This window comes from Alligator sinensis, unplaced genomic scaffold (assembly GCF_000455745.1).
Source record: "Alligator sinensis unplaced genomic scaffold, ASM45574v1 scaffold278_1, whole genome shotgun sequence".
NCBI lineage: Eukaryota > Metazoa > Chordata > Crocodylia > Alligatoridae > Alligator > Alligator sinensis.
This window is the reverse complement of record NW_005841952.1, coordinates 1,163,149-1,176,468: the sequence shown is the minus strand read 5'-3', so window position 1 is coordinate 1,176,468 and position 13,320 is coordinate 1,163,149. Positions and strand designations below refer to the sequence as shown.

The following is a 13,320-nucleotide window of genomic DNA, read 5'->3' as shown; positions in this document are numbered from 1 at the left end:
GAAGGAGGAATAGCCCCATTTTACAGATAGAGTACTGAGAATAAATGACCCGCCCAGCATCAAACAGTGACAGAGCCAGGAACAGACTTCTCAGCTCACGATAATTTAGCTAATTTCTGCCACAAGAAAAATAAGTACATCAAAATCACATCTAGGATCAGGACCGAAACAAAGCTCTTACAGGGGTCGTGCTGCTGCCTCCGTAGAAAGTGACCTCTTCCCAGGTGGCCATGAAGATGCTGGTGGCAGAGAAAGAGGGCATGTTTTTGAAGTATTTCCTGATGTCTCTGGAGACCCTTTTCAGCAGGTCAGGGTCAGCGCTCTCCCTGTAGTATATTTCTCCTCGGATCCCATTGTGGACATCTGCCCAAAAAGGGGCAAGAAAAGCCCGGCCATCTGCAAGGGGGAAGGCCTCTGGGGTGAACTGGCTGACCAGCACGTTGAAGGAAATAACTCCATTGTTGTTGACCTACAAAAAAAGAGAAGCGTTTTTAGTCAAGCAAACTATATTCTCTGCAGCAAGCACGGGTCTGTCAGTTTGCAATTATAGTTGGGTTGATGGAGAAGTCTTTGGTGGAAGTGGAGTCCCTAAGTATCGATGTGGCCATCATCATCTTAGTATGTGAGGCCTCTGCTGTGAGAAAAATGATGCTGAGGGTTAGGAAGACTAAGATGATGATACCAGGATGGTGCAAACTCACATCGCTCCCACTAGGAACGTTATTCAAGCAACCACGGAGTTTGCCAGGATATCACAAATTTACTGTGTAGGAGAGCCACTTACCATAGCAGTTTGGTACCTCGCATAACTGGCCCATAGGTCTCTGGATCTGCCCAAGTCTTTGGCAAGTGGTTCCCAAGAGCCAACACAGCCAGTCCTTGCATATTAGACTCAGATCAGCCAAATGGCCAGTGCCATAGAGAGGACAGTGCCAGCCAGGCTCTTGACCCAGATGGATCCAAAACCCTCTACTGCCTTTATGTCAGGCACAAACACTGGGGCAAGCTGCTCTGGTACAAGCAGAAATATGGAGAGGGCACTCAGAGCAAAAGCAGAGATTAGTAATCAAAGGTCCTCATGTTGTATTTCCTTATTTTCTCTCCATACATATATAATGCGCACTGGGAACAGGTCTTTAATTCCCTTCTAGCAGCCAGTCCACGGAGGTCACAGGTTAAAATCTTGCCCATGGCCCAAACAGGATGTATTACACAACCTGGATAGAAAATCTTAGAATCTGGGATCAAACCTTCCTGATTTGGTTCCATCTCCAACACGCTATTTTATGTAACAAGGTTAATAATTTCTTTTCTCAGCCTGAAAAGGATGGTTTTCCTATGCCAAACTTCAAAAGACAATGGCAACGAAACCCCCCAAGCAGCAGCGACAGCCCAGAACTGTCTCAGGCACCCAGGAAGCAGGAAGGATGTGACCTTTTTATCCTGTGGCTCGCTACCTGTTCTTGTTTCTTGTCATGTAACAGAAATAATGTTTGCGGTGTCAGGGCCTCAGCACTGCTATGGCGCTTAATCACCTGCAAAGGCAATTTATTGCCTTTTATATTCCTTCCCCATGAACGTTAGCCCATTAAATATATCTTTGACTTTCTTAATCATAAAACCTATCAGTTCATGAAATCTAAGAACTTGTCAGGTAGGCACTAATAAATCTTCCGTTTCTTGAACACAGAGAGTGTGTGTTTAAACGCAGCCACTAATGATGAGGAAAGGAAGGAGAGATCAGCCAGAGGTGCTGCCCCACTTACATAAACGGTCTTGTAGGGAACGCCGAAGAAGATGAACGGGATGGACAGCTTAATCTCTGGGGAGCTTCCATCATCAACTTTGGGGGTTTTAGTTTCGTTCTGCCAGAACGGATACAGGACCTCCATGGCCTGAGCTGGAAGAAGGCAGCACAGTTATTACAATGATATAAATATTTCCCTTTGACTTCTATGGGTGCAGAATCAGGCCCATAGCATCTCCCTCCCAGTTGGTTTTTTTTTTTTAATATTCTTTATATGGAAGAATTATTTCTCCATGCCACTAAAATGCAGCTGCCTTTCAGAGAGAGGACAGTGGCTGGTGAGAAACAGACCCCAACCTGATGCAAAAGTTTGGGAGAGGCAGTGAACACTGGTCTATGCCACTGAAGCCCTATATAGGAGGAAATTTGTGTTGGTAGAAGGCAGCTGCCCAAACTGCAATGTCCCATTGTATAATGCACCCTTCATGCATCTCTATTTACTGCCTGCCCAAGAGCTGACATGGCCCCCAGCGCAATGCCTTCGAATGCCATAGCTGAGGCATTAGAGCTCAGCCCTGACTCAGAGAGGAGAACAATGAGGGAGGATGCTTGGGACTAGTCTGAGAGGCAAAGGACCACCGTTCACTTTTCTGCTCCCCTCTTTTGTTTTGCTTTTTGGAAAAAAATTCGTATTCCAGGTCAAATTATCCAAATCAGTTCTGAATCCTCTCGATTGAGCAACCCTTAATGGTTCAAACGCCATATGTGGTGCAACAACAGCAAGTATCCTCCACCCCAGCCTTTTCAGCCCGGGGCTTCAGATACTCCCAAATCCATTGGTGGGCATCCTATGTATAAGCCCAAGCCTGGGCTTGGGTTTCAGATGCCCCCGAGTCTCATTTGCCCTTAGCCAATGGCCACAAGAGCAAGTCAAGGAGAAGGCCACCTTTTCCATAAAGTCAGCGTGCAGCTGAGATCCTCCCACTGGAAGCCGGCCACTGGGAAGCTCATCACAAGACTCGACTCTCATAGGGTGTCCTGTCCGCAGCGCGCTGAACAGGGGTGTACCCTCCACTACACAATGCCATTCAAACCCATCTCAGTCAGGGAAACATTTGATCTTATCCCACAAGAGACCGAGAAGAACTACACTTGATCTTAGCCCGTGACCTCATTTTGTTCCCCTCTGCCCCAGTTCGCCATCTGTAAAATGGAGCCAGTGAACTGCTTCACCTCACAGGGAGAGGGTGAGGACAAATACATTTATTTGATGGACGAGTGCACCTGTTCCTGGCACTCTCTGCCTTTCCCATGGAGCACAGCACCTAAGGCCAGCCCCACGTATTGTTAAAGCCCAACATGCTACTTCCTGAAAGTCTGCTCCAACACACCAGTTGGAGTTGGAGTTTCTAATAAAAGAAACTTTTAGCAGAAAGCATCAGCCTTTCCCCAATTACTGTTGATAGAAGAAGTTCAATTTTTGGTCAAAGATTGGGGGGGGGCGGGGGGGTGATTTTGATAAATAGTTGAAATTTCCTATCAACAAAAACTCCCATTTTCTAGCCATCTCTAATTGCCAGAGATAGAAACAGTTATTATATACCCATAACCATTCCAGTCACTACCAGACATGCGCCACAATCTAATTCTCCATTTATACAGGTTGCCTACTAATGCACCTCTTCCTCAAAGAAGGAACAGGCTTTTTCTGTGGTGGAAAAGAAATGCGCTGTCCTCATTATTTTCAATCAATGCTGACCTTAGCAACTGGACTCTAAACAATTCGGTCTCTGTTTAACTTGATTCAGGACATTCTTTTATCTCCTAGGTCCTAACCTGACATTTCAGAGGCCCCTAGCTGAAGGGTGTTTGCTCTTTGCCTTGGTTTTAGAGATGCAAAAGGTTTTCTTCCTATTCCCCGGGGTGGAAGTTGTTCTATCATGGTAACATTTAAGATGCCTTTTTGCTAGATTCTGCTTTAATAAGGACAATGGGAAGCTGACCCTTCTAAAAAAGTTCAGCTGATAAAGCTTTCCTTGAGGGGGAAAACGATCGGGACTGAAATTCAGAAAATGAGCTTTTTTAAATTGTATATGCATCTGTGGAGCATTTTCCATGCTGGACAGTTTTAAGCGGTGCACGACAGAGTCATGATGATAAGACTACCCTTGCAGACAAGGGCTGTAGCAACGATCCTGTTGCCAGGTAATGAAATAAGTCATTTCATGGATTTTTTATGTAACCAGCAGGCTATTACATCTGAGATCACAGATATGAAATATAGATTATTTTAAAAGAGCGAAACTCAGCACAACCTTTTAAGAACTAGTACTGGGATGTAGCTTTACATGGGCAGCGTTTCCCATCCAATTAGCTCAATGGGCTTTGCCAACAAATGAGTTTCATCCCATTGCCCCATGCCACAGGAAAGGTTTGGCCTTGTTTTACTGGAAGGGGGTTGGGACTTGGGGAGAGGGTGGGAGGGGAAAATGGACAGGCACGGCGTGCAGGTGAGTTGTGCCCGTCACGCGATGAAAGAGTGGCCGAGCACGGCGCAGAACCCAGGTGTCCTGACTCTCAGACCCATGTCCTAAACACCAGACCAGGCCGTGTGACCAAAATACCTTGATCAACCAGACAACAAGAGGAGGTTGAGACATGGAATAAAAAAAAATTACCCGTTTTCAACCCACTGTTGACTGTCCCAGCCCCTCTTGAAGTCAAGCTTAAATTTAATAACTAAATCTACCAAGAGTTTCCTGTGATTTCAATACAAACACACAAGCAACACTAAACCCATGGGTGGAATTTTGTTCGCCCTTCATAAATATTATAGCTCAAGGAATAAACACGGGGATATAGCTACAGCTGGACTCTCGATGACTCCACAAATCAGCCAGGTTTCTGAAAACCCTCATGAAAACACAGCCTGCTGATATCTAACATTCTTGCAGGCTCTTTCTATCTACTTGTTTGCTATGCCACATAGGTTTGTCTGGCCGTTATACTATCCAAACAGCAGGAACAATTTCTAAAGCAGCGGTGGTATCAGCCCAACACTTTTTTCCATGGAAGCATATTGCATGTAGAGCCCAGAACCTCTTATTTTCTCTTAGCATGCTGGCTATCTTGACTTCACATTTGAAAGAGCGCCTTCTCCTTGGTTCGTGCGGTCCAGAGGTGTCTTGACAATCTCTACAGCTTCAGGATCTATCACAGCCTGTGTATCAGGTCACCTGTATGAAGCTGCTGCATATACATTCACCAGGAAAGGCACACCATCATTATGATTAAAAACTAAAATGTGCTATTTCAGTTGCTCCTAACGAAACATCTGAGTAGACTTTTGCAAGGTTCATGGACTCGGTGATCTACTGAGGTCCCTTCCGACCCTAAAAATCTATATGGTCAATGTAGAGAAAACTTGTGAGGAAAATACCTTCCCATGCTAAATGTAAAATATCTGTACTCAAGGGTTGAAAGGCAGGAATACTAACCTTGGTGTCGTGAAATGATGATCATAAGGACAACCCAGGTTCTAAGCAATAATGGAAAACTCATCCTAAAGGAGGGGGGGAGAAAAACAGCTGTCAATAGAAAACCAAGCTTGCTATAGCAAATCCCAAGCTAATGCCTATTGTAATAGTTCCCTGCAACTGTGATCCCTCCACACTGCAGAAATTCAGGAAATGTAGGTCTTCACCCATGAAGATCAACAGCGTGGTGCTAATCAGGTGGCATCATAAGACCAGTCTAGTGAAAAAAGACAACTCCCCCCAGTGATTGTCGAGGTAAGGGTTCAACCTGATTTTGGAAAGCAGAGGAGGCTCTAATTTAACACATATATTGGAACTTTCTGATGTCACCTGGCTCCGGTCTGTATTCAGTTCTTCTAATAACCCCAAACAATTCCTTCCTGATCTGCTTAATCTGAGGATACTTCTGCCTGGCTTCAAGATGAATAGCTTTTCATCATACTAAAAGGAGAGCTAATTATAAATTACGGTGTACTTTCAAAGTTACAAGACTTCAAATGTTGCTTTAACTAATCCTTTGTGCCGGGTAGAAATACAAGGAGCACTTCACATTTTTGACGGGTGGGAAGGAAGCACAAACATTTACACAGCTGGGCAGCTTCTTCATGATACTGAAATCAATTATGGACGAAGGGAGAGAAATGAATCCGGACAAATTAAAGAGAAATTCTCAGGCAGGACTTTAATTCTTTTCATGCCTAATATAATTTGTTATAAATTATTAATCAAATAGGAAATCTCTAAAGTAGCTGCTTTGGTTTCATTACCTATCATTTATATATATATATATAAAGCTACACCCAGTAAAATATATAATCAGATTCAAGGGTAAGTTATATATAGATTTTATCTATCTATCTAGATTTGATGTCAATTTATACTTCTAGATTACAGATACGGACACGCATTATATAGCTAAGCGATCACTATCCCAACATTATGGACTTTAATATGTACATGTACTACATCTTTATGTAGATCATTTATCTAACATAGTAGTGGAGACAAACAGATCTCTCTCCAAGCATATACAGATGTACTATACATAACTTACGAGCATAACTAGACGTGTTGTGTCTCTCTATACATCTACATATAATTTACACTTGAATCCAATTATAGCAATTACAGAAACAGAGAAGCACCATTTATAGTGAAATCAAATGGAAGTTCCACACTGTTTCTGCTCTTCTCGGTGTGTCATTTGAAATTATACTGAAAAGAAATCTGCTTACAGCTAAGTTGTTCTGGGGAGACAAAAAGTAATTTCACTATGAAAAGGTTCAACTATATTCCTTAATGTAGAAAAGGAGACAGAATCATGAGACAATTTTATAAAGATCATAAATCTTAGTCACTGTGGATTCATTAACTAAGAGCACGCATGCAATGAGTAGCAGAAAATATGGCAATACAGCATTAAAACCTACAGAGTGTACCTTTTGGGAAACACACCAGAAAAATAATAGAAACCATAATTAACTTACTACATTCAATAAATGCAGTTTTTAATAAAAATATACATAAAAATTACCAACCTGGTTTGAAGAGAGGGGAAGAAATTAAGTCTGATATTTTAAACCAAACTTTGGTAAACCGGAGGGAAAAATTATGTCAATGAAGAAGGCATTTCAATGCTTCTTTGCCAATTATTGCTGATGTCTAAATCCCGTTGCTGTTTCAATTGAAAATTCAGTTTTTCTCTATGTTGCTTTAGGGCCAGAAGAGTGTTGAGTTGCAATCAAAACTTTTCCCTCTATTGATTAATGGTGAGTTAATCTAAAGATCAGATCCTGGACTGTAAAAGTGGCGAAGTCTTTCTTCCTGAAAAACTAACCCTTCAGGTAGATTCAGATGGAAATGTCAGCTACTTGGAGCTGGGTTTGTGGCTGGTCTGATCAGAATCACTTTTCACTGAAGAAAAAAAAAAACCCTACAAAAGAAATGTGCCCCTTCCTCTTTTGTGTTAGTAAAAAAAAGCTTCTATATAGTGTTACAGAATTAGCATTAAACAGCATACGGCTTAAAGCACCAAACAAAGTCAGTGCCCTTGAAATTTCAATGAAGTTAATTTTCCATCAAAGTCTCATTTTAGTTTTTGTACATCAACTTCATTCCGCTTTTGCAAGGAGGACAATGAATAAATAAATAAATAAATACACTATTTTAAGAAAACAAGTTTGTTCACAGTCTTCTCCAGAGGATTTTATTTCTCCACCAGTTCCTCCCACCCTCTCTACAAAGGCTGGAATCGACCTGCTTTTACAATTAAATTTACGGGCGATTCAGATGCTGGCAATTATGACTGTTCTTAGTTGATACTTCTATTGCAGCGGTGCCTAGAAGCCAAGCAGTTCAAAAACTCATTGCACTAGGGATTGCAGCTACATAAGTGATTCACCTACACGCCTGTACTTAAGGCCCTGATCCTTAAGTACAAGCATTAGTGTGCATGAAGGTGAAGCACAGCTGTCAGCCTTTGCAGGGCTGGGGGTCAATAAAAGGCAAACAAGGTGACCGGGGTTACAGAAGCAAAGCATGGAGAGCGAGAGAGGGTTTCGGGCTTAGACACACTTCCATACATTATTCACTTCAAGCACGTGCCTAGATCCCTTGACCTCCATCGACTACTTATAGGTGTACAGTGAAGTGCACAAGGAAACATTCACAGGACTTGGGCCTTGAAATGAGCCACTGAGCCAAACCCTCCTCGTTCACAGCCTAAAGTCTCCGAGGAGATTCCTTCTAATTTCAATAGGTTTTGATCCGGCACTGGGAGAAAGAGATACTTAAATGCCGACTGAAAGGTGGAAGGATCATCAGCTCCCCAGCAGGGAGAAAGAGCTGGAAGATCTGACCTAAGATTTCAATAAGAAACAAAATGGTGCAGACACTGTACATACATCTTATTGGAAATACAGTAAGGGATTTTAATGAAAACATCAAAAGACTTTTCATTCAGGCTTGGGAAAGGAATGAGCTTTTCTCTGATTGAATTTCAGCAACAAAAGTTTATGTCAAGTTTTCAGCTTTGAAATGACTGTTCCCAAAAGAAGGGAGGGGGGAAAACAGTGGACTGTAAAAGGAATTTTTCCCTCCTATCTTGCCCCACTTTTGAAGGGAAGGTCTTTATCCCCAAATTGGGAGAAAGGGACCTTACTTTGTCAGATGGGGCCCTGGAATAAGAAGAGAGTATGCCTGTCTCTTTTCAGGAGAATCCCTTTAATGGAAAGCTGAACATGCGTTTCACTAGCAGGCAGATCAGGTAATGGAAATGCAAAAACATGATGGATAGGTGCAGGCCGGACCCCAGGAACTCCGCGCTCTTGCTGGTTGTTCAGTTCCCCCAACAACTTGGGTCCATTAGTCCCATCTTCCTCCAGGTTTATAATTAGGGACCTACTTAAACCGTGGTTGCGAAAAACAGTGACCTTCGTGAAAAACGGCATTGGCTGCGATTTGTCAGGAAATCAACCAAAAAACCCCAACTTAATAAAAATAAAATGCTGGCGCCCCAGTGGTCCTCATTGCCGCTGCAACCCACCCTCGCAGCCCACCCAGGAGGGTAAAGCACTCACTGGCACAGCAGCATGAAGGGCAGCAGCTAAGATGGCGACTACCCCCTTGCACCTCTCCACCAATCAGCGTTGATGGGTGGGGCCGCACAAAGGGCAGCCAGCAGTCAAGATGGTGACCACCCCCTCCAGGGGCTCTCTACCAATCAGCACCGAGGAGCAGGGCCTCTCTGCCAATCGGCACCAAGGCGCAAGGCTGCCATGAAATGACCACGAAATCAGCTCTTCAGGCTGCAAGTAAGCCATGAAAATTGCTTTGTCTCACCATGAGATAGGTAGGTCCCTATTGATAATCGTAGATATATGAGCAGTAATGATATGCATTGATCGACAATCTAATTGGAATGAAAGGAATTGAGCATGAAGACCCTGACCCCGCCCCCCACCAAAGTCATGTGAAGAATTCGGAAGTTGTATCAGTTCGTTTCCACTCTTGATGATGAGTGCTAGTCTTTACAGTAATGAGTTTCAGTTATTTCGTTTGTGTTACTAAGGTCAAGCATTACATCCACGAAAGCATGGAATCTGGTCTTGCAAGCCTGTCTCCATCCAAGGTTATCCAAACCCGTTCCAATTCTTATATAATGGAGGATGCGGGCACTTCTGCCATGGCTTCTAACATGTTTTTTACAACTTTCATTTGAGAAGATGCAAATTCCAAGTGTCGAGTGAAAATTAGTTTCTCCTCCCTTTAAACAAATTTTCCCCATTTAAAAAACTCAGCTCAACAACCTATGTAATATTGTTCTGCTTTCCTTTTAAAGCAAAAAATACGTTTTCCTGCTTACACAATGCACGACCATTTAATTGAACACAATATAAGAGGGTAGATTTTCAAATGCTCTGCCATACAGGGAGCTAAGCTGGTCTTTACTGACCAGGCTCAAACTCTAAAAGTGGTTTTCAGCATATCATTGCTCTGGACACTAATTTCTCCAGAAGAACCTGGGGTTGGTTTCTTAACGCACCATGATGATTCAAACAAGCTGCTCTGATCTCATTGAGGTACAAAACCGTTTCTGCCACCAGGCAATAGAGTTCTGGGGGGTGCATCTACATGTGTATTTAAGCATGACGAAATGTAATGCACATTAAGCTAATGCGTATTAAGTGATTTTTAGCAGCTGTCTACACATGCAGGGACTTGGCACCAAAGTTAGTTTCAAGTCCCTTTTGCCCTGTTGTGTGCCAGGTTGCATCTACATGTGCGTTAATGCGCCTTAACTAATCGTGCCTAAATTTGATGCTTGTGCATTAAATGTGCATTAAAATGTGCACAACCTTAATGTGCATTGAAAACAGTTAAATTGAAGCACGCCCAAATTTGATACCTGCGTTTGCAGGTATCAAATTTAGGTGCACTTAAATTTCACCATTTTTAATGCGCATTAAGGGCAGGCACATGTAGACATGCGCCCGTAATGCACATTAAAATAAGCTAACATGCATTAACATGCCTTGTGCAGATGCGCTCTATCTGGGACACTATTCTGCAGAATAGATCTTGCTGTCAGGGAGCACTTGTGTTCCAGAAGGGTTATTTTCATTGCTTCACGCTCACTTAGCTCTTTCCAGTTCCATATGGAATTTGCCTCCTTCCCTGATCACACCCTTTGAATTGTTGTAGCCAGTTTTGTTGCTGAACTGGGATAGTACTGTGTGTCTCAGCATGGCAGCCTTAAGAGCTGCTTATTAGATACCAGACTGAAAAAGGTCCTCACCTAGCCTGCACAGGGGGACAGAGTATGGGGATGGTAGCCAGAGCATAATCTGGATTACACAGTGGATTTGAGATGCTCAGACGTGGTTGCGTAGGTAAAGCTGAACAGGCCACACCTTAATTACAGGACACAGAGGGGACCTGGCCATTTTATGGGAGCTGTGTGGCTAAATTGTATCACACTCCCTGCAACTTGTATTCACTTTCAGCCCAAGTTATCCTTGCTTGATCTGAAGTTGTTAGTTGTTACATAATACTTAGTTTTTATATAACACACTTTATCCACAGGCTGCAAAGTACTCTACAACAGGGGCATCATCATTCCAGTTTATAGAGTTGGGGAAACTGAGGCCAAAGCAGGGAGGGGGTGGAAATCCCTGACCAGCAGGTCACTGGAAGAGAATCCAGATGTTGAATCCTTATCTAGCACTCCATCCTCTGCACCAGATGCATCCTCATGCCTGAAGTGACTTTACTATTAGCTCTTCCCATGGAGTATTAGAGAACAGGGGTTAGTGCAAGAGGGGCTGACCCATGGCTTCTAGAGTCTATTCAAACTTGTGTCAGGACTATGATACCCGGGCTGATGCATTTAATTAGTAGAGACTAATTTGTAGAGCAAAGCGAGATTCTTGTTTGTAATTTGTAATTACAAACTCATTTGTAAAGCAGAGCGAGATTCTTCAGAGCAAATGGTTATTTCCATAATGCCTATTGTTGCAACGCATAATATTTGTATGAGAAATACTAGTGGTAGTATTACCAGGTGACCTGGTTGCATCCAGAAGAGGTCAGTCAGTGTACACAGTGAAGTGCGGTGTGGGGAGGAAAACGGATATTTAAAAGGAAAAATACCAGGGTCACTTTACCCAGGCATTGGCCCAGCTCAATTTTAACACCAGCTTTATTGGGAGCAGAGTTCAGGCAATGCTGACACACTTCTGAAAATTCCCCTCCTAAGACTACAGGCTCCTTTTCAGCTTTATAACTGTGCCTAAGGTAATGGGATAGAGGCTTTCAGCACGAAGAATTCGAAATTCTTTCCAAGCCGGTCTCAAGAGCAGGGATCCCCCAGGAACAAGAGGACGTATGTGAGCAGGATCAGTGGTTCTCAACCTTTTTAGATTTGAGGCACCCTCCGTAACTTTTGTGAACTGAGAAACCCCCCATTTCAAGAACTATTTCTTATAAGGCTTACCTCCTTACAGAGCGTCCAGGAGGGGAATGAGCCTGAGCCTGCATTGTTATCTCCTCACACCTCGTGGCACCCTTCAAAGAATCCCGCAGCATCCCAGGGCACCCTGGCTGAGGATCACTGTCGTAGACCAAAGCTGTATTAAGATCTCTAAAATATGCCAAGGGACTGCGGTTCTGACTACTCAAAAGGCACCAGAGAGCATTTGGGTAGGCTGAAAGTTTTGCTGTAAGAAACAATGTTTTCTAGAAACTGTATGTTTTTTTCTGCAAAAATGTCAATCAATTTATTCAAATGATTCAAACCAAACCCATAATGGCGAGGAGATCCTCAGCAAACTCTGCAATACAACCAAAGACAGAGCCTTGGAGCAGAAAGCACACTGGCCCCTGACTCCAGTACCCAGGAGAGAAACCAGAACAAACAAAACAGAGGACTGAGAATATTTCTTGTTAAATATCTATATATATATATATTAATAAAAAGTGCAAAGAATAGATTTTCATGTTTAAATTGTGTTTAAAAAAAAGAAAAGGAAAAAAAAAAAAAAATCAGAGAATTTCCAGTAGCTGCAGGAGACAAAGCTTGGAAACAGGAAGCTGTGAAATGACCAACTTGCTCTTCAGCACTGCAGTGGAGTGCCTACAAAACAACCAAACGCTCTAACGAGGGTAGTGCGTGTGCCAGGAAAACATAATACAGCCTTCTGGGATGCTCTCAGTGAACAGTTTGCATTTTTCAAATCTGTACATGAACAAGACCAAATCATCTCAGTTACAAGTAGAAATGGCAACTGATGGAAGAAATTTCGCGCTTACGATCCATGCTCAGAATCCTTGGGGTCCAGCCTACAGCGCGAAAGGAAACTATTCATGCTACAAGTGAAAGGAATCGTTAAAGCACAGTGCCTCAGTAGTTCCTCAGGCTGCTGTAGACTAGGCCTAAGTATCCATCCGAGGTATGCATGTTTGTAACTCCCATTAAGGTTAATAGCAATTATCAACACACATACACATGCAGAGGAAAAAAAAAAACCCCAAACCTTTGTACCAACTGCAAATACTCAGAACATCTCTTTTTCAAGAAATCCAGCTGTAGCATCTCATCAAATCATGGACATTCAAGACAGACAAATCAAAAAGCTCAATGGTGCAACATTTAACTTCATTATACATAGCTGTGCAATGATTTGGTATATAATTTCCACCTAGTTCCTTGCAACTAGGTGATTAGAAGAGCCACTGCTATATAAAGTGCCCACGGCTGACATATATGCATGACGTAGCAACAACAACAAAACAATTGCTGACAAAACAAAGTAACAGTTGATTAGAGGGATGAGGAAATGCAGCAACTAGCAAGTAGAACAACCAAAGGAAAAAAACAAAATCAAGGAACTGAAGACCTTTTAATGAAATGGGAATGTCTACAAACCCAGCACATGTCAGCATGGGGAAGCCTTGGCTGACAGCTAGAATTAGATGACATCTTCTTCAAGTTTGTTCCTTTATAGCTTTGTTGCTTCCAAAACTGTGAAAATAGTTTTG

The 13,320-nt window shown here is 42.7% G+C and overlaps 1 protein-coding gene across 4 annotated transcripts in view; it reads right to left on the bottom strand.

Moving 5' to 3' along the window:
• TECTA (tectorin alpha) overlaps nucleotides 1-13,320 on the bottom strand; it is a 60,207-nt gene that overhangs the window by 44,161 nt on the left and 2,726 nt on the right. For 2 of the 4 annotated variants that reach the window (XR_003093239.1, XM_025199987.1), the window contains exons 2-4: nucleotides 5,245-5,309; nucleotides 1,767-1,900; nucleotides 182-469 (exon numbers count right to left, since the gene is read on the bottom strand). Coding sequence is in view for 3 of the 4 variants with exons in the window: in XM_025199987.1 (XP_025055772.1) it covers nucleotides 182-469; nucleotides 1,767-1,900; nucleotides 5,245-5,308 (486 nt within the window). In the remaining variant the exon portion in view is untranslated. Of the gene's footprint in view, nucleotides 1-181; nucleotides 470-1,766; nucleotides 1,901-5,244; nucleotides 5,310-6,821; nucleotides 10,126-13,320 lie in introns of those variants that run through there. The other 2 variants (XM_025199988.1, XM_025199989.1) reach the window with 2 other exon arrangements.